Below are 18,080 nucleotides of genomic sequence, written 5' to 3'. Positions count from 1 at the left end.
CCAGGTATGTGCTTTGTCAAGTACTGTGAGGCTCTGAGATATTACCCCCTCTTGCAGAGTGATGTTCTTCATATATATGAATATTGCAGAAACACAAAGCACCTGGGTCAGGGAAAAGAATTCTTTATTGATGTTCACAACCAGCTCAACACGGCAGCATTTTTCCCCCACACGCAGACCCACAGGCTCGAGAAGAGAGCTGATGAAATCTTTCTGTGTGAGTGGCAGATTATACCCTATAGACACAGGAGAAAGAATGATGGATTTTCTGCCCTGTTTACATACAGGACAAGGACAGCCATGCTCTCCTCCTGAAAAGAGAAAAAAATTTTTTTGCTGCTTTGCGATAAGACTGAAAAGATCCAGGTCCTCACCCTAATTTGGGAGAATTTAAATGCCTCTTTCCAAGAGGCAGAGAAACCCCAGGTGTCTCCAGCTTTTACTAAAGATGGGTCCAAGTTCTGGGCTTCATCCCCTTTGACATGTAAATACCTAGGGATAGAGTGCTCCAGTATCCCTGGTACTTTGGCACTTAACCTAGGAACCTAGCCCTGGCTGTAACCCTTTGGCCATGTCAGGAGATGAGAAGTTTTATTACCTTTTTGGATTAAACAGCAATTAACTAGCTACAGATTTATTTTCTATGGTATATGAAAAGTGAAATAATTCTACGGGAAGTGAAAGCAAACATCCCCTATCTTTATACTGTATACACTTTTGTGTCTCAGGAGGCTCGGGCTTTTTACAGAAGCACCGAGAAATCAAGGAAACTTAATTTCCCCACAGCATGCCAATTTGGCACACTCAATACAAAATCTGGTCCAAAGATACAAATATAAAATTCATTGGCAGAATAAAAGGAGACGAGAACCCTAACGCTATCACCCACCCCCCTCACCTCCTGGCACTGCAAATCCTGTAGGTCCCAGCCTCACTCCCCATTGCAGGGCCCCTGCCTCTCAATTCTTTGATACCTCGCACTTTCCCTACTAGAGGCACCAGGGACCCCTGGATCTCTCCTGTCTCCTGTATCACACACAGGCCCTAGGGAACCTGGAAAAGTGCTTTACAAGACTCCTCCTCTGCTGCAACAGACCATCTGGCCATGTTTACTTGGATGTGGCACTTTCTGGCAGCAGGGGTCTCAAGCCAGGAAACAGGAAATCAGCCCCAGTGCTCTGGGATTCCCCCAAATTTATCTGATTGATTTCAAAAGGTTGCACAGAGAGCGAGAGCAGATGGTGAGTCTGGGGGCGGGGGAGGGGGAAAGAAAGGTGTACACAAGAAAAAATATATAATTACAGAGAAATCGCAGGAGAAAAGTGAGGCACAGGGGTATAGAGATCTCAAAGTGAGGGGGCTGGAAGTGTGAGAAGGAGGTCACTGTTGGAGGAGGAGGGCCACTGGGACCCCTATGAAAACTACTCACAGATCACTGTTTGGCCAGGGGCAGCCTTACCTGGGCATGGAACCCAAAAGACGCTCCAAGTGGCAGAGCAGGTGACTCACAGGGAGGACGACTCAACCAGGAACACAAAGGTCACGACAAGAGCAAAAAAGAGAAGGACAGAATGTGCCCAAACGCCTGCACCAGAGGGTAAGGCTGGTGATGGAATTTGTCATCTGAATGCTCAGCGTGGGAGGGTCTCTCCTGCAGCCCACAATCAACCAATTACCTATTACCATAAATAACATATTTTTATGAAAAATAAATATATTTTTCAAATAAAAAAATTAGGTGAGTGGTATCATTGTACATTTTTGCAAATCTCTTTAACGTCTACCTTAATCAAAGATGGCTGCATTCTTCAAAAAAAAAAAAACATTTTTTCACTATCTTTTCCATGTGCTTCCTTAATATTTTTGTATATATCTTCATTGTATTATATTGAAAGCTGAGAGGGAACATTTTTAATAGCATCAATCTATATCTTGTTAACAATTGCTTTCTATTTTTAAAGGTTCTTTTGAAATTTTTTTCTTTTTTTTTAATTGAAATATGTTTGATGTACAGTATTATGTTAATTTCAGGTACACTATATAGTGGTTTGACATTTGCATACACCGTGAAATGATTACCACAATAAGTCTAGTAAGAATCTGTCCCCATACAAGGTTATTACAATATAATTGACCTTATTTCTTATGTTGGATATTATATCCCCATAGCTTATTTATTTTATAACTGGATGTTTGTTTCGGGTTGGCCAAAAAGTTTGTTCAGGTATTTCCTTAACATCTTACAGGAAACCCGAACAAACTTTTTGGCCAGCCCAATACCTCTTAATCTCCTTTACCTATTCCCCGCTCCCCCACCTCCACCATCAAGGACAGCTGGGCTCTTATCCCTGCTTCTGTATTCAGTCAGTTGTGATTTGTTGCTTTGGTTGAAGCATAGGAAGAAAATCAGCCTCACACAGATCTGTAGCTGAAAAAGGTGGAGTATTTTAACAGTCTTTTGAGATATCTGTGGATATTCACTTTTGATACTACACAAAAACTCAACAAGGGATAGTTTGTTAAAGGTTAGGTGTAACATAGAGTCTGAGACCATATACTCTGTTGTAATAAAATGTCTTATGCTATCTTGTGTTTTGAGTGGATCTTCTACTCATGCCAGATTTTATAATATCATAAACAATTAGAAAATTTTGGTTCACTTAATTTTACAGGGAGCTTGCATCTCAAACAATCACTTGGGTATTAGTCTTGAGACAACATGGTACTTCAAGATGCAGCAAACTGCTTTACATGTTCTACCCAGTTTTTTACATATGCTATTAAAAAGATGTGTCCTTAAGGGTAGAAATTTAATTAAATTAATAATTTTAACTGTTTCATCAAGAACATTCTTAAATGAAACTGGCTTTTTTTTTCCATGTTGAGTAAGTGGTAGTGAAGAATGCAATGTCACCTTCTAAGGTTTGGGGACATTGCTTTGATTTGTACTGAGGCACCAGCATTTTTACCTGCCTTGGCTCTTGCTTCATCTGTGCAAAAGTCAACATAGCAAAAAAAGGCAAAGAACATCTAATTATAAAAACAATTCTGACCTTGAAGATCTCCTGAAAGTGTTGCCGGGACTCCCCGAAACCTCTGGTCCAGGGGCTCAGATGACTGCCCCCCACTGGACATTCCATTAGTGGAGGGACCACTGCTGACCAGCCTTGCTCTACTCCTCGCCTGAGTGGCAGACAGGACCAGCGGTAGAATTATTCTCAGGAGGTAGTCGCAGGGTCTCATCAGGACAGGAACCTCCAGCCTTCAGCCCCAGAGTGTGCAAGGTCCTTCCTGGGTCTCTGGGAGATTCTGCAGGGACTTTCCAGAGGGCATTTACTGAGATATAAGATGAATGTTGCTTCTTTTTTCAGAGGTCAGTGATGGCACTTCAGAGATGAATGAAGGAAAGAGACCCCAGGAGCCACCCAGCACACCACCAAGACTCACCCACGGTAAAGGTGAGGGATTGCAAGTCTCTCAGTATGGTCATCAGGAACCCAAACTTAGAGCTGTTTTACTCTGAGTCAGAGTTTCTCAGCCATTTTTTCATTATCACTGCTCCAGGGAGCCCATTTAGATATTTTTTTCTAATCATGAACCCTACCCCCCAGGATATTTCAATACCACAAGTATACTATATATCCATTTCTGTACTGGATATATTTATTTGTGCTTTATACATAAAAAGCGTAAGTTTTTTTCACCCCCAAGAACCAATTCTGGGGCAACTTACCACTGCCAAGTATTCATGCTCTAAGTATATTCATGGTACTTTATTGCAGTGCCAAGCCATCCAGGTTTTTCCTAAGATCCCAATCTCCATGTTTCTCACATGACCTTTCTGTGAAAATTGAAATGAGAACAGCTGATCATAAACACAAATGTAATACTATGACTGAGCCCGAGCTTCTGACATTGTTGTGGGCAAACGCTGGACAAATGGTGCACGTTAATTCACTCCTCACCGTGGCTACTGTTACTCACATTGTTACTGTTATCCTCGGAGCGAAAAGAAAAGCAGAGCATTCTTCTGTTTGCTGGTAATTCAGTCACTGTGTCACATCTTCACAGAACTCCCACAGAACAAATGTGACTTTCAAATGACAGATGTCCCATTATTGTCAGAAAGAATGAACTACATTTGACCGTATTAAAATACAAACTATCATTTTTAACAAGTTTTTCCTGCATTACACTGACTCATACAATGTATATTTCTAATTTTATCCTGAATAATATATTTTATTTTCACGACCACCTTTGGAGAAAGTTGAATGATTTATTCAAATTTGAGATGTAAAGGATTAATGGGTTTTCCCAAGATCCTGTGGATAAAGGCTGGCTGGCACAGGACTAGCATCTTGGTCCCTAGAACCCTCTTCAGGAGCCATCATCCTCCTTTATAATGAAAGGGATAGAAACAATACTGTCAAAGCTTTACCAACTCAGTATTGTCTGAAATGAATGTGGTCACAAAACGTAAAGATTGCTTATTTAAAAATCACTTTCTTTCTCATACCTTCTAGATCCCATGGATAAGGGAAGCAAACTGCCTTTGGGAAAATCTCCTGGGGAAAAACGTAAGTGTAAAGAACTTATTTGGTCTCTATTAGCGTGGGTTTGATATTATTTTTATTGGTTTTTATGCCCTTCGGGCTACAAAAGACATCTAAGCCAGAAAAAGATGTGTGCTTTTTTACAGATGTGTGCTTTTTTCAACATAGAAATTTTTTCACACTATAAAAGCAATATGCTGTAGCCTTTGAAATTAGCTTGCTGTGTGTGACAGAAAACCGCATCATCCCCCCAAAAATAGTGGCTGAAATTAGAGAGCTTATTTCTCTCTCGTACAGAAGTAGGTGGTCAGGGCTGGTGCCATACGCAGCTCATTCTGGCTGTTGCTCCCTCAGCCTCAGCATGCAGTATCCCCTTCACTGGGGTCCAGCCAGCAAGTGTGCATTCCATCCAAAGGAAAGAGGCAAGGTCAAGGAGAGGCATGCCTCCTCCCCCGAAGGACACTATCTGTATGTTGCATTTAGTAATTCTGTTACCATTTCACTGCCAGGACGAGTTACATGGTCACACCTGACTGCAAAGGAGGCTGGGTAATGCAGTCTTTATTTTAGAAGGACAAGTATCCAGCTCGAAATCAGCAGCTTTACTACTAAGGAAAAGGAAAGAACGGAGAAAGAGGAACAACCAGCCCTGCACACTGTGTGGTGGGCGGTGCTATCACTCTCCACTATTTCCGGTTCTCCTCCCCTTCCCAGACGCTCGGAAAGCTGCATTTCCCAGCTCCTTGCAGGAGACAGCGCCATGATACTAGTTCTGACCGAGGAGCTGGTGAGATGGGTGTCACTCCTGAGTCAAAACGCACGAGATACTGCTTAGCTCTTCACACTTTCTTCCCCTGATTGTGGAAGCGTGTGGAAGAGGGAGGTCGCAAAAGGCCAAGCAGTGTGGATGTCAGCACCACTCATAGCGGACAGCTGCCCTGGAGACCCCCTCCACGTCCTGCAGAGAACTCTGCATGACAGAGAAATACACTGTTGCACGTTAAGCCACCAAGATCTGCTTTTGCTTGTACTGCAGCGTAGCCTCTCCTGCCCTGCCCGATACAATGTTCCTCATAAAATCTGCAAACAGTACAGAAAGTTATTAATCAGGAATTTAAATACCTATTTAATCTCCTTCCCCCACCTTATTTTTATACCTTACAAAAACACATACATTCTCATATATATGTATTCTTTATATCTATACATTCTTTATGTATATATATACATGCTCATACTACATAGTCTATCCTATAAACACTTTTAAACACTTTTTTCATTATTGTGTGATTAACAATTTGTTTCAATAATAACCTGTTGGTAGTAAGTTAGGCTATATCCAATTGTTATCTGAAAATAGAAATCATATTGTGTGTGTTGGTATCTTTGCACACTTGTCCAATAATTTCCTCAGAATTAATTTCTAAATGCGAGATTACTTGGTTAGAGTCTGTATATCTTAAATTTCATATTTGTTACCAAACTGTTCTCCAGAAAATGTATTTGTTTACATTTCCTTTAATAACACACGAGTGTCCATTAACTACATCCTCATCAACCCAGACATGATAAAACTTTTTAAAAGTTTGGGTATAATTAAAACTAAACAATGCATTGTCAGGGGATTATTGGTGGTCTAAAGATGCTTTTTAGTGACGTCCTTGGCAGTCCAGTGGTTAAGACTTTGCTTTCCAGTGCAGGGGGTGCAGGTTCGATCCCTTGTCGGGGAGCTAAGATCCCACATGCCTCGGGGCAAAAAAAACCCTAAAACATAAAACAGAAGCAATATTGTAACAAATTGAACAAAGACGTTAAAAAAATGGTCCACATAAAAAAAAACTTTAAAAAAAGACACTTTTAAAATAAATGTGTCATTTGTATTTCCTCTTACAGCACTTCCAATTTATGCTTTTTGCCCACTTTCCTAGTGTACTATTCATCTTTTGCTTTATCTATTAAGGGCAGTAACCCCCTAATGTTACATATATTGCAATTTTCCCCTTTTTTGTTTTAATATTGTGTGGATGTTTTTTGAAGTATGTGCATTTAAATTTTTTAAGCAGTCAAATTTGTTCATCTTTTACGTTTACAATTTGGGTCCTTGGCTAAGGACCTTCCTTCTTTGGCTAAGAAGATCTTTTATATCTATGGCTTATAACAATCTCTCTCTATATTTTCTTCTAGTCTTGAAAAAACTGGTTATTAATTAGAAAATGATATATTTTAATGTTAATAATTTAGTATATCTCTATTACTTCTTTTTTTTTATTTATTATTTATTTATTTATTTTATTTATTTATGGCTGCATTGGGTCTTCATTGCTGCGTGTGGGCTTTCTCTAGTTGTGTTGAGCGGGGGCTACTCTTTGTTGCGGTGCATGGGCTTCTCATTGCGGTGGCTTCTCTTGTTGCGGCACATGGGCTCTAGGCACGCAGGCTCCAGTAGTTGTGGCACACGGGCTCAGTTGCTCCGTGGCATGTAGGATCTTCCCGGACCAGGGCTCGAACCCGTGTCCCCCGCACCGGCAGGCGGATTCTCAACCACTGCGACACCAGGGAAGTCCTTCTATTACTTCTTTATTCAATCCTTTTTCATTTCCTAGTACTTTCTTCACATAGGTCTCCTGGTTTTCTTGCCTCCCTGAAGTGATGGGAAGATAGAAAAAATTTTACGTAAAAAGTATTGATGTTTCAAGCTTGTAGATCAATATATATAGCCATAGGAGATGATTTTCTTTTCTGTTTTAGGAAGGAAGAGAAAAATACATAGCTGGTCAAGTTCAAAAAAGAGACAGAAGAAAAGTCTCCCAAGAGGTAAGCAAGAAGGGTGAAGTCGACATTCCCTTGGTATTCATCAGGGTTCCTCTCCAGCCACACGGCCACCCGGGTGTCACTAGAGCACAGCCAGCCCCATCTCGACCCCTAGGTCATCCCATCAAAGGCTCCTCCTCACAAAAGGAGAACCATGTTGATTCCAACAGGCTTCTTTTCTCTTATCATTGGGAAGGAATGGGGTGGAGGTGAACAGGAGGCATCTGTCAGTTTTGAGATTAGGACTGTGTCCAGTGCAAGTTCAGAGCCAGGAAGACTAGACAAAGCAAACCTGAATGTGCAGGCAGGATTCGGACTCCCAGTCCCAAACTGGAGTTAGATTTGTTGTCACTGAGTGTTCAAAACCACCTGAAGCGATGCTTAGCATGCATTGACTCCATGCATGAAAATCATGTTTTTTGCAGTACAAGAAACAAAAATGTACATAACTCTGCCTTTTTCTGGATCCTCTGCTTTATTCCTTTTTGTGCTCATCACCTTTTCTCCTTCTCCTCTGCGTTCTCTTCCTCTTCGCCTTCCCCTCTCCTTTCTCCTTCTTTTTGCTTTAGTTCAAGGTGTGCCAGTTGGTGGGGATTCCCTTGGATTTCCAGCCCTTGAATGCAGCACCCTGAGAGGGAATCTCCTGTCAGCCCCCAAACATGAATCGTGACATGCGTTCCACTGCTTTGGACATTCCCCAAATTTTTCTGTTTGTTTCCAACACCCCTCAATCTTGGGGTTTGACCTGGGAGGGGACTAGGACCTCCTTGATCGCCCTTCTCCTCCTCTTGTCACTTTCTCTCAGTCCCCAGCGCCACTGTCTCCTTGTCATATGCTGAGTTCTCTCCACCAGCGACTTCTAGGAAAACTTGACACTCAGACCTCTAAGCTTCTCCTGTGGGTATATAAAGGTAATTTTTGAAGCAAAGAAATCTCTTCCACTCTCAACAAATTTGTGTTTCAAGATTTAGTGTAGCATCTCCAAAACGGCCTCAGCTGAGCGGTTTCTTCTCAGATCTAGCCAGCATCTGCCCCTTCCCCGAAATTTATTGATTTAATGATTAGGGAACCCTGGACATTACAATTTATAAGGGTGAAAAATACATAATCTGAATATTTTCTAAAATATGCTGCCTGTTACACATTCATTCCGCAGAGATGAATTGAGCTGAGGGGTGTGCTGGCACAGGTCCTAGGTTCTGAGGACTCAGCAGTGAGCAAAACAGAAAAGTCTCTACCCTCATGGAGCTTAGATTCTCACTGATACACAAGTAATGAATAGTCAGAAAGAGAAGATGAAGGGGGAAAAGAGAAACAGGAGTTTGGGGGAGAAAGAAAGATACCCACAAGAGAAGAGAGGAGTAACTATGGAGAAATAGCAAGGTGAAAGTGAGGCAGTGGGTACAGAGGTCTCAAAGTGGGGGGACTCGGAGTGTGAGAAGATTCGGGGAGGAGGAGGGCCACTGGGACCCCAAGTAAAACTCTTCGCAAATCGCTCTTTGGCCCAGGGTCAGCCTTACCTGGACGCAGAACCCAGGAGATGCTGCAAGGGGTGGACCAGGTGACTGAAAGGAAGGACGGCTCAACCAGAAGTTCGAAGGTCATGACACAGGCCCAGAAAGCAAGGGCTGAACGTGCCCAAAAGCCTGCACCAGAGAGTAAGGCTGGTGATGGAATTTGTCACCTGAATGCTCAGTGTGGGAGGGGCTCCCGTGGAGCAGACACGGGGTGACGCAGTGGCGTAAAGTTACTAGTAGAAGGAGGGAGGGGGCGGACGAATGGGCGTGAAGACAGAGCAAGAATCTCTTGGTCTGGGGGTGGCTGTTGGGAGAGGTAACCGTGTTCTCAGGGTGCAGGTCGCCTCAGCTGTGCCCTGCAGAACCCATCCCCACTCCCCTGGGTCTACTGTTCACATTTCTATCAGCAGAGCCACCTCCCCTCCATGGAGTCTGGGGGTTCCTCTCTGATTCGGGCCGATCCAGTGACGGGAGTGGCATCAGACTTCGAAGTGGACACATTCTCTGTCTTATTTCTTAATGGTTTATTTCTGGAAGTGAAGTAGATTGGTCAGTGGGTCTGCATATTTAAAATTATCCCATACTGGGAATTCCCTGGCGGTCCAGTGGTTAGGATTCTGTGCTCTCACTCCCGAGGGCCCGGGTTCAGTCCGTGGTCGGGGAAATAAAATCCCACAAGCGTCAAGGCCAAGAAAGTAAAATAAAATAAAATAATAAAATAAACTAATCCCACAATGATGATCAAATTGTTGCCAGTTTAGACCCCCATGAATGCAGTGTGGACACCCTCTTCCCTACATCTTCACGAACACCAGAAATAACAAGACTTTTCTGTTTGCCGAACATAGAGGCCAAGAGTGATGGTCCGCCAGTGTTTTCCTTGGAATTTCTTTGTGCTCTGTGAGTGGTTAAATACGCTTTCGAAGGTCGCAGTACTGCTCACCAACATCTCAGAAGGTCACACACCCCCCTGCCCTGTGGACTCAGGAATGGCCTCGTGACTTGGCCAAAGAAACGTGGATGGAAGTGAGAGGGCTACTTCCAAGCCAAAACTTGAAGAACTTTTTCTAAAAAGGGCCAGAGAGTGAATAATTTAGGCTTTGCTGGCCATAAAGTCTCTACTGCAACTATTCAACACTGTCATTGTAGCGTGAAAGCAGCAGAGACAAAAATATAAGCAAGTGGGCCTGGCTGTGCTCTAATAAAATGTTAATACCAAAACGGGCATTGGGGGCCTCCCTGGTGGCACAGTGGTTAAGAATCCACCTGCCAATGCAGGGGACACGGGTTCAAGCCCTGGCCTGGGAAGATCCACATGCGGCAGAGCTACTAAGCCCGTGCACCACAACTACTGAGCCTGTGCTCTAGAGCCCCTGAGCCACAACTATTGAAGCCCACATGCCACAACTACTGAAGCCCGCGTGCCTAGAGCCCGTGCCCTGCAACAAGAGAAGCCACTGCAATGAGAAGCCCATGCACCGCAATGGAGAGTAGCCCCTGCTCACCACAACCAGAGGAAGCCCACGCACAGCAACAAAGACCCAAAGCAGCCAAAAATAAATACATTAAAAAAGAAAAAACAGGCATTGGGTTGACTTGGCCCTTGGGCCGTAGTTTGCTGACACCTATAATACACCACTGAGATTTAGGAGGATCATAAATGACTACAGCATTATCTAGCCTATATTTACTAAGATGCCTGTTTTTTAAATAAATTTTTCTTCAGAATGTTTTCTTTTGAAGGTCCCCTATTCATATTTGCCTATTTTTATATATGACTCTTCTTTTTTTGTTGTTTAATCAGTTTGGGAGATTAACCCCTTGTTGCTGCAATTTTCTTATTTTGTTTTTGTCTTTTAACTTACTTGAGAAGTTTTTGGCTGTGGAGGGTTTAGATTTTTTTGGTTTGGTTTGGTTTTTGGTTTTTTTTGGCCATGCTGTGTGGCTTGTGGGATCTTAGTTCCCGGACCAGGGATTGAACCTGGGCCCACGGCAGTGAAAGCGTGGATTTCTAACCACTGGACCGCCAGGGAATTCCCAAGAGTATTTAATATTTAGATATAGGCGCATCAGTTTATTTTTTCCAGTATGGTTTATGTCAGAGTTTCTCAACTTTTGCACTGTTGTTATTTGGGGCCGGTTAATTCTTGGTTGCAGAGGCTGTGCTATGCATTGTGACACGTTCAGCAGCACCCCTGGCGTCCACCCATCAGACGGCGGTAGCGCCCACCTCCCAGGCTGGCTGGCAAAAAGATTTCCTAACATTTCCAAATATCCTCTGGGGGCAAAATCACCCATCATTGAGAATCACTGCTTTATGCCCTGTACTTCTGCCTTAAAAAGCCCTTTCTATGTAATATTTATAAGGCTACATCCTTTATTTACTTCTAGTGTTTGTATTAAGTGTATATATATATATATATATATAATATATTGTTATATGTTATATTAATATATATTAATTTGTGAAAATTTGGCTTCTGTAATACTTTTAACCTTCCCATCTATTACCTTGAGCTTGCTGTATTTTTTTTTGGTCAATGCTATAATTTTTCTTTCATAAGGACTCCTGTCTCTCTTGCTCTCCAAACTGGTAGAAAGACAGAAAAAATTACTTTGAGAGAGTGACGTATAAAGCACGTAAATCTATGTTTCCAGTTATAAATGACTATTAATTGTTTTCCTTTTAGAAAAGAAAAGGATAAAAGATGTCCGTTCAAGTGCAACAACAAGTTGTCAGAGAAATATTCGCATTAAGGGTAAGTAAGTGAGAGGCAGGCCTCGCCCTCAGGCTCCCCGGGGCCCTGGCCTGCTGTGGTGGTCAGGGGTGCAGGCCTGGTCTCTGGGGTGAACACCCAGTTGCTTCTGCCCCTCTGCGCTCTGCTGTGTCTCTTGGGGACACAATCCTCCTCTCCCTCCTCCTCATCCTCCCCCTCCTCCTCCTCTCCTTGAATTCATTTTCCCTCTCCTTTTTGTTTTAAAGAATCGCCATATTTTTAAAATATTTATTTATTCATTTATTTGGTTGCGCTGGGTGTTAGTTACAGCAGGCGGGTTCCTTAGTTGCAGCTTGCGGGCTCCTTAGTTGTGGCACGAGTGCTACTAGTTGTGGCATGAATGTGGGATCTAGTTCCCTGACCAAGGATCGAACATGGGCCCCCTGCATTGGGAGCGTGGTGTCTTATCCACTGTGCCAACGGGGACGTCCCTCCCTCTGCTTTTATTACATACTTCTTGGGCATTATCTCTTGTCACTCCCCCTTCCCTCTATAGACGCCTGCCACACTGGCCTTTTTTCCCCATTAACTTATTACTGAAGTATAACAGGTGCTACCCAAGCTGGGGCCCACAGACTGGTGACATCTACAAGCCTGCTCGCCTCAGGTCTGCAAAAATCAGGAGCTTGTAAATCAGCTGTGACTCTGAGCACACTGGTTTCATAGCAAGACCCCAGTGGAAACAGCAGCGCGTTGATTTCTATTCTGGTCAAATTCCTGTCTCATCGCAGGCCGGCATCTTGAGGAGCACTGGTGCCCCGTGCTTGTGGAAAAATGCGTGTACATAGTGCACAGCTTCGGGAATGAACACAAAGGAAAAGCCCACATGTACCCAGCACCCAGGTCAAGAAATAGAACATAATCCACACACATATTCCGATCCCTACCCAGAGCCCCAGGCGTCGCCAGCAGCCTGATTTCCCTGAGCATCGCCACTTTGTCATGAGCACTTCACCCTCCATCCTGCTCAGGGCCTGCTCAGTCTGTCTCCTCCCTCCTTCACACGCTCCGTCCCCAAAGCCAGCCCCCTCACCCTCCTTCCTCCTTTGTTACGCAGCCTCGGGCTCACCTTGAACAAAGCCTTCTCTGACCCAGCAGGCAGGGTATTTTTTTCTTGGTGGCACTTGTCACAGGTATCATTTGTTTCTGATAGCATCAGATCTCTTTTTTTTAAAATTTATTTTATTGAAGTATAGTTGGCTTACAATGTTGTGTTAATTTCTATTGTACAGCAAAGTGATTCAGTCAGTTATACATATACATGTATCTATTCTTTTTCAAATTTTTTTCTCATTTAGGTTGTTACATAATATTGAGCAGAGTTCCCTGTTCTATACAGTAGGTTCTTGTTGGTTATCCATTTTATTTTTATTTATTTATTTATTTTAACATCTTTATTGGAGTATAATTGCTTTACAATGGTGTGTTAGCTTCTGCTGTATAACAAAGTGAATCAGCTATACATATACATATATCCCCATGTCCCCTCCTTCTTGCGTCTCTCTCCCACCCTCCCTATCCCACCCCCCAGGTGGTCACAAAGCACCGAGCTGATCTCCCTGTGCTATGCGGCTGCTTTCCACTAGCTATCTATTTTACATTTGGTAGTGTATATATGTTCATGCCACTCTCTCACTTCGTCCCAGCTTACCCTTCCCCCTGCCCCTGTCCTCAGGTCCATTCTCTACGTCTGCGTCCTTATTCCTGTCCTGCCCCTATGTTCCTCAGAACCTTTTTTTTTTTTTATATTCCATATATATGTGTTAGCATGCGGTATTTGTTTTTCTCTCTCTGACTTACTTCACTCTGTATGACAGTCTCTAGGTTATCCATTTTAAATATAGCAGCGTGTTAATGTCAATCCCAAACTCCCGAACTATCCCTCCCCCCGACCCTTCCCCCCTGGTAACCATAAGTTCGTTCTCTAAGACTGTGAGTCTGTTTCTGTTTTATCACAAGTGTAATCGACTGTCTGTGTACATCCTGTTCACTGAGCGAAACGCAAATGAGGTCAGAACATGGGGCCATCTTGCTCATTGCTCATGTCTCCTCTGTGCCTTGCGGTTTGTGCTTAAATAGCTGTCAAATCAATACATTATTCATTCTTTCTCAGCAAGTATGAACACCAATATCAGGGCGTCCACTGACGCATACAGTGAACTTCATGAAATTGAAAAAGTGCCCCTTCCACCATACACTTGACCTACGTCTGTCAGAGCTGATTCTTGAGACCAGGCCCTTTGCTGCCCTCTGCTGGAAGAACGTAGGAAGTGTGCAAATGGATTACGGCTCTGATGTGACTAGGAGTTCCCCACCCTCCCACCTTAAAGGGGAAATCCTTGCTCAGTGCACATCCCACACTACCATATGCAGAGGCCCTGCCAACAATATATACGTGTGTACATCACTTTACAGTTGGCAAAGCACTTTGTTCCACATTTTGCCATTTAATCCTCGAAGAGGTATTTTTCGGTTCATTTTCCAGATTCAATTAGAGCATAAAAGACTTCCATGAGCTAAAATCAACCTAGGTGTTTTAATCCCAAGTCCTTTGTCCTTTACACTGAAAAAAAAAAAAAAAAAAAACCACAAAACCTCCTGGTGCTTTTAGGAAACACAAGTAGGAAGCAAAGAGTCCAGGCAAACGCTGACAGCTCTCCATCTGCATCAGCTTTTCCTGTCTCCTTAGCACCTCCACCCTGGCTGTGACTTCTGAGTATCTCTGTGCTGTTATCCATCATATGATGTGGAGTCTTGTTGCGGTGTTTCTTTTTTTTTTTTTTAAGATGAAAGTTACTTTAATTTATTTTTTTTTATTTATTTATTTTTGGCTGTGTTGGGTCTTCGTTTCTGTGCGAGGGCTTTCTCTAGTTGCAGCAAGCGGGGGCCACTCTTCATCGCGGTGCGCGGGCCTCTCACTATCGCGGCCTCTCTTGTTGCGGAGCATGGCTCCAGACACGCAGGCTCAGCAGTTGTGGCTCACGGGCCCAGTTGCTCCGTGGCATGTGGGATCTTCCCAGACCAGGGCTCGAACCCGTGTCCCCTGCATTGGCAGGCAGATTCCCAACCACTGCGCCACCAGGGAAGCCCGTTGCGGTGTTTCTGATGGCACGGAAAGAGCACGAGACTAGGGGCCGGCACGTCTGGATTCCAGTGCTAGCTGCATCTCACACAGTGTGGTGACCACCAGGAATTCTCTCTTCAAATCTGCACCTGAGTCCCCCATCTATAAAATGAGGATCATTGCCATTGCCTTCCTTTTGTTACAGGTTGTAGTGAAAATAAACAATAGAGTGTGTGTGCTGCTTTTACTGTTCCCTTAACTAGCGTTTCTCCTCCAGCCACTCCATCCCCCGCCCAGGCCCCTTGTGTACAAATCATAGAGCTCCGGACTTCTCCCCAGGCCGTGTCTTTCCAGGCACAGTTTCACCTTGTGCCTTTTCTCTATGTTCTGTAAGAATCCCTGTAATTCGTCTTCCCAATCCCTCACTGGGTTTTTTTCCATTCTACTCTTCCTTGTTCTTTTCATTTCCTCCATCAGGCTTTTCATCTCTATGAACTCCCTTTGTTCTTCCCCCACCCCCGCCGTGCAGCATGTGGGATCTTAGTTCCCCCACCAGGGATCGCACCCGGGCCCCATGCATTGGAAGCATGAAGTCTTAACCACTGGACCGCCAGGGAAGTCCCTCCCTTTGTTCTTTAATTGCTTACTTCTAGCAGACTTCCTGAGTTTGCTCACATTTACTAGCAGTGACCTAATAGACGCGGGAGAGCTCCACACAGGCCTCACCCTCAGGCTTCCATCCTTAGAGGCTTGTTTACTGAGATGAGGGGTGAGATGGAGCCAAATGCAGGATCATCAGGAGCAGATCAGAAAGCTGCCTCCCTTTGTGACATCTTTGTTTGGTTTCAGTATCAGGGTGATGGTGGCCTCGTAGAATGAGTTGGGGAGTGTTCCTCCCTCTGCTATATTTTGGAAGAGTTTGAGAAGGGTAGGTGTTAGCTCTTCTCTAAATGTTTGATAGAATTCGCCTGTGAAGCCATCTGGTCCTGGGCTTTTGTGTGTTGGAAGATTTTTAATCACAGTTTCAATTTCAGTGCTTGTGATTGGTCTGTTCATATTTTCTATTTCTTCCTGGTTCAGTCTCGGAAGGTTGAGCATTTCTAAGAATTTGTCCATTTCTTTGAGGTTGTCCATTTTATTGGCATATAGTTGCTTGTAGTAATCTCTTGTGATCCTTTGTATTTCTTCAGTGTCAGTTGTTACTTCTCCTTTTTCATTTCTAATTCTATTGATCTGAGTGTTCTCCCTTTTTTTCTTGATGAGTCTGGCTAATGGTTTATCAATTTTGTTTATCTTCTCAAAGAACCAGCTTTTAGTTTTATTGATCTTTGCTATTGTTTCCTTCATTTCTTTTTCATTTATTTCTGATCTGATCTTTATGATTTCTTTCCTTCTGCTAACTTTGGGGTTTTTTGGCCAATATCACTGATGAACATAGATGCAAAAATCCTCAACAAAATACTAGCAAACAGAATCCAACAGCCCATTAAAAGGATCATACACCATGAACAAGTGGGGTTTATCCCAGGAATGCAAGGATTCTTCAATATAGGCAAATCAATCAATGTGATACACCATATTAACAAACTGAAGGAGAAAAACCATATGATCATCTCAATAGATGCAGAGAAAGCTTTCAACAAAATTCAACACCGATTTATGATAAAAACCCTCCAGAAAGTAGGCATAGAGGGAACTTACCTCAACATAATAAAGGTCATATATGACAAACCCACAGCCAACATCGTCCTCAATGGTGAAAAACTGAAACCATTTCCACTAAGATCAGGAACAAGACAAGGTTGCCCACTCTCACCACTGTTATTCAACATAGTTTTGGAAGTTTTAGCCACAGCAATCAGAGAAGAAAAAGAAATAAAAGGAATACAAATCGGAAAAGAGGAAGTAAAGCTGCGCTGTTTGCAGATGACATGATACTATACATAGAGAATCCTAAAGATGTTACCAGAAAACTACTAGAACTAATCAATGAATCTGGTAAAGTAGCAGGATACAAAACTGATGAACAGAAATCTCTTGCATTCCTATACACTAATGATGAAAAATCTGAAAGAGAAATTAAGGAAACACTCCCATTTACCATTGCAACAAAAAGAATAAAATATCTAGGAATAAACCTACCTAAGGAGACAAAAGACCCGTATGCAGAATATTATAAGACACTGATGAAAGAAATTAAAGATGATACAAATAGATGGAGAGATATACCATGATCTTGGATTGGAAGAATCAACATTGTGACAATGACTACTACCCAGAGCAATCTACCGATTCAATGCAATCCCTATCAAACTACCCATGGCATTTTTCACAGAACTGGAACAAAAATCTCACAATTTGTATGGTAACACAAAAGACCCCGAATAGCCAAAGCAATCTTGAGAAAGAAAAACGGAGCTGGAGGAATCAGGCTCCCTGACTTCAGACTATACTACAAAGCTACAGTAATCAAGACAGTATGGTACTGGCACAAAAGCAGAAATATAGATCAATGGAACAGGATAGAAAGCCCAGAGATAAACCCACGCACATATGGTCACCTTATCTTTTATAAAGGAGGCAAGAATATACAGTGGAGAAAAGACAGCCTCTTCAGTAAGTGGTGCTGGGAAAACTGGACAGCTACATGTAAAAGAATGAAATTAGAACACTCCCTAACACCATACACAAAAATAAACTCAAAATGGATTAAGACCTAAATGTAAGGCCAGACACCATCAAACTCTTAGAGGAAAACATAGGCAGAACACTCTAGGACATAAATCACAGCAAGATCCTTTTTGACCCACTTCCTAGAGAAATGGAAATAAAAACAAAAATAAACAAATGGGACCTAATGAAACTTGAAAGCTTTTGCACAGCAAAGGAAACCATAAACAAGACAAAAAGACAACCCTCAGAATGGCAGAAAATATTTGCAAATGAAGCAACTGACAAAGGATTAATCTCCAAAATTTACAAGCAGCTCATGCAGCTCAATATTAAAAAAACAAACAACCCAATCCAAAAATGGGCAGAAGAACTAAATAGACATTTCTCCAAAGAAGATATACAGATTGCCAACAAACACATGAAAGGATGCTCAACATCACTAATCATTAGAGAAATGCAAATCAAAACTACAATGAGGTATCACCTCACACCGGTCAGAATGGCCATCATCAAAAAATCTACAAACAATAAATGATAGAGAGAGTGTGGAGAAAAGGGAACCCTCTTGCACTGTTGGTGGGAATGTAGATTGATACAGCCACTATGGAGAACAGTATGGAGGTTCCTTAAAAAACTAAAAATAGAACTACCACACAACACAGCACTCCCACTACTGGGCATA

At 42.8% G+C, this 18,080-nt stretch overlaps 1 protein-coding gene across 11 annotated transcripts in view; it reads left to right on the top strand.

The window, feature by feature from the left end:
- The window catches only part of SP110 (SP110 nuclear body protein), a 55,483-nt gene that overhangs the window by 12,833 nt on the left and 24,570 nt on the right, over positions 1 to 18,080 (top strand). For 10 of the 11 annotated variants that reach the window (XR_014265095.1, XR_014265096.1, XR_014265097.1 and 7 more), the window contains exons 8-13: positions 1,448 to 1,597; positions 3,372 to 3,458; positions 4,527 to 4,580; positions 7,305 to 7,370; positions 8,876 to 9,025; positions 11,575 to 11,643. Coding sequence is in view for 8 of the 11 variants with exons in the window: in XM_082466429.1 (XP_082322555.1) it covers positions 1,448 to 1,597; positions 3,372 to 3,458; positions 4,527 to 4,580; positions 7,305 to 7,370; positions 8,876 to 9,025; positions 11,575 to 11,643 (576 nt within the window). In the remaining 3 variants the exon portion in view is untranslated. The remainder of the gene's footprint in view (positions 1 to 1,447; positions 1,598 to 3,371; positions 3,459 to 4,526; positions 4,581 to 7,304; positions 7,371 to 8,875; positions 9,026 to 11,574; positions 11,644 to 18,080) is intronic. The other variant, XM_082466428.1, reaches the window with a different exon arrangement.

This window comes from Balaenoptera physalus (genome assembly GCF_965194825.1).
Source record: "Balaenoptera physalus genome assembly, chromosome: 6".
Taxonomy (NCBI): Eukaryota; Metazoa; Chordata; class Mammalia; order Artiodactyla; family Balaenopteridae; genus Balaenoptera; species Balaenoptera physalus.
The sequence above is the reverse complement of the archived record's forward strand: the minus strand, read 5'-3'. Positions and strand labels throughout refer to the sequence as shown.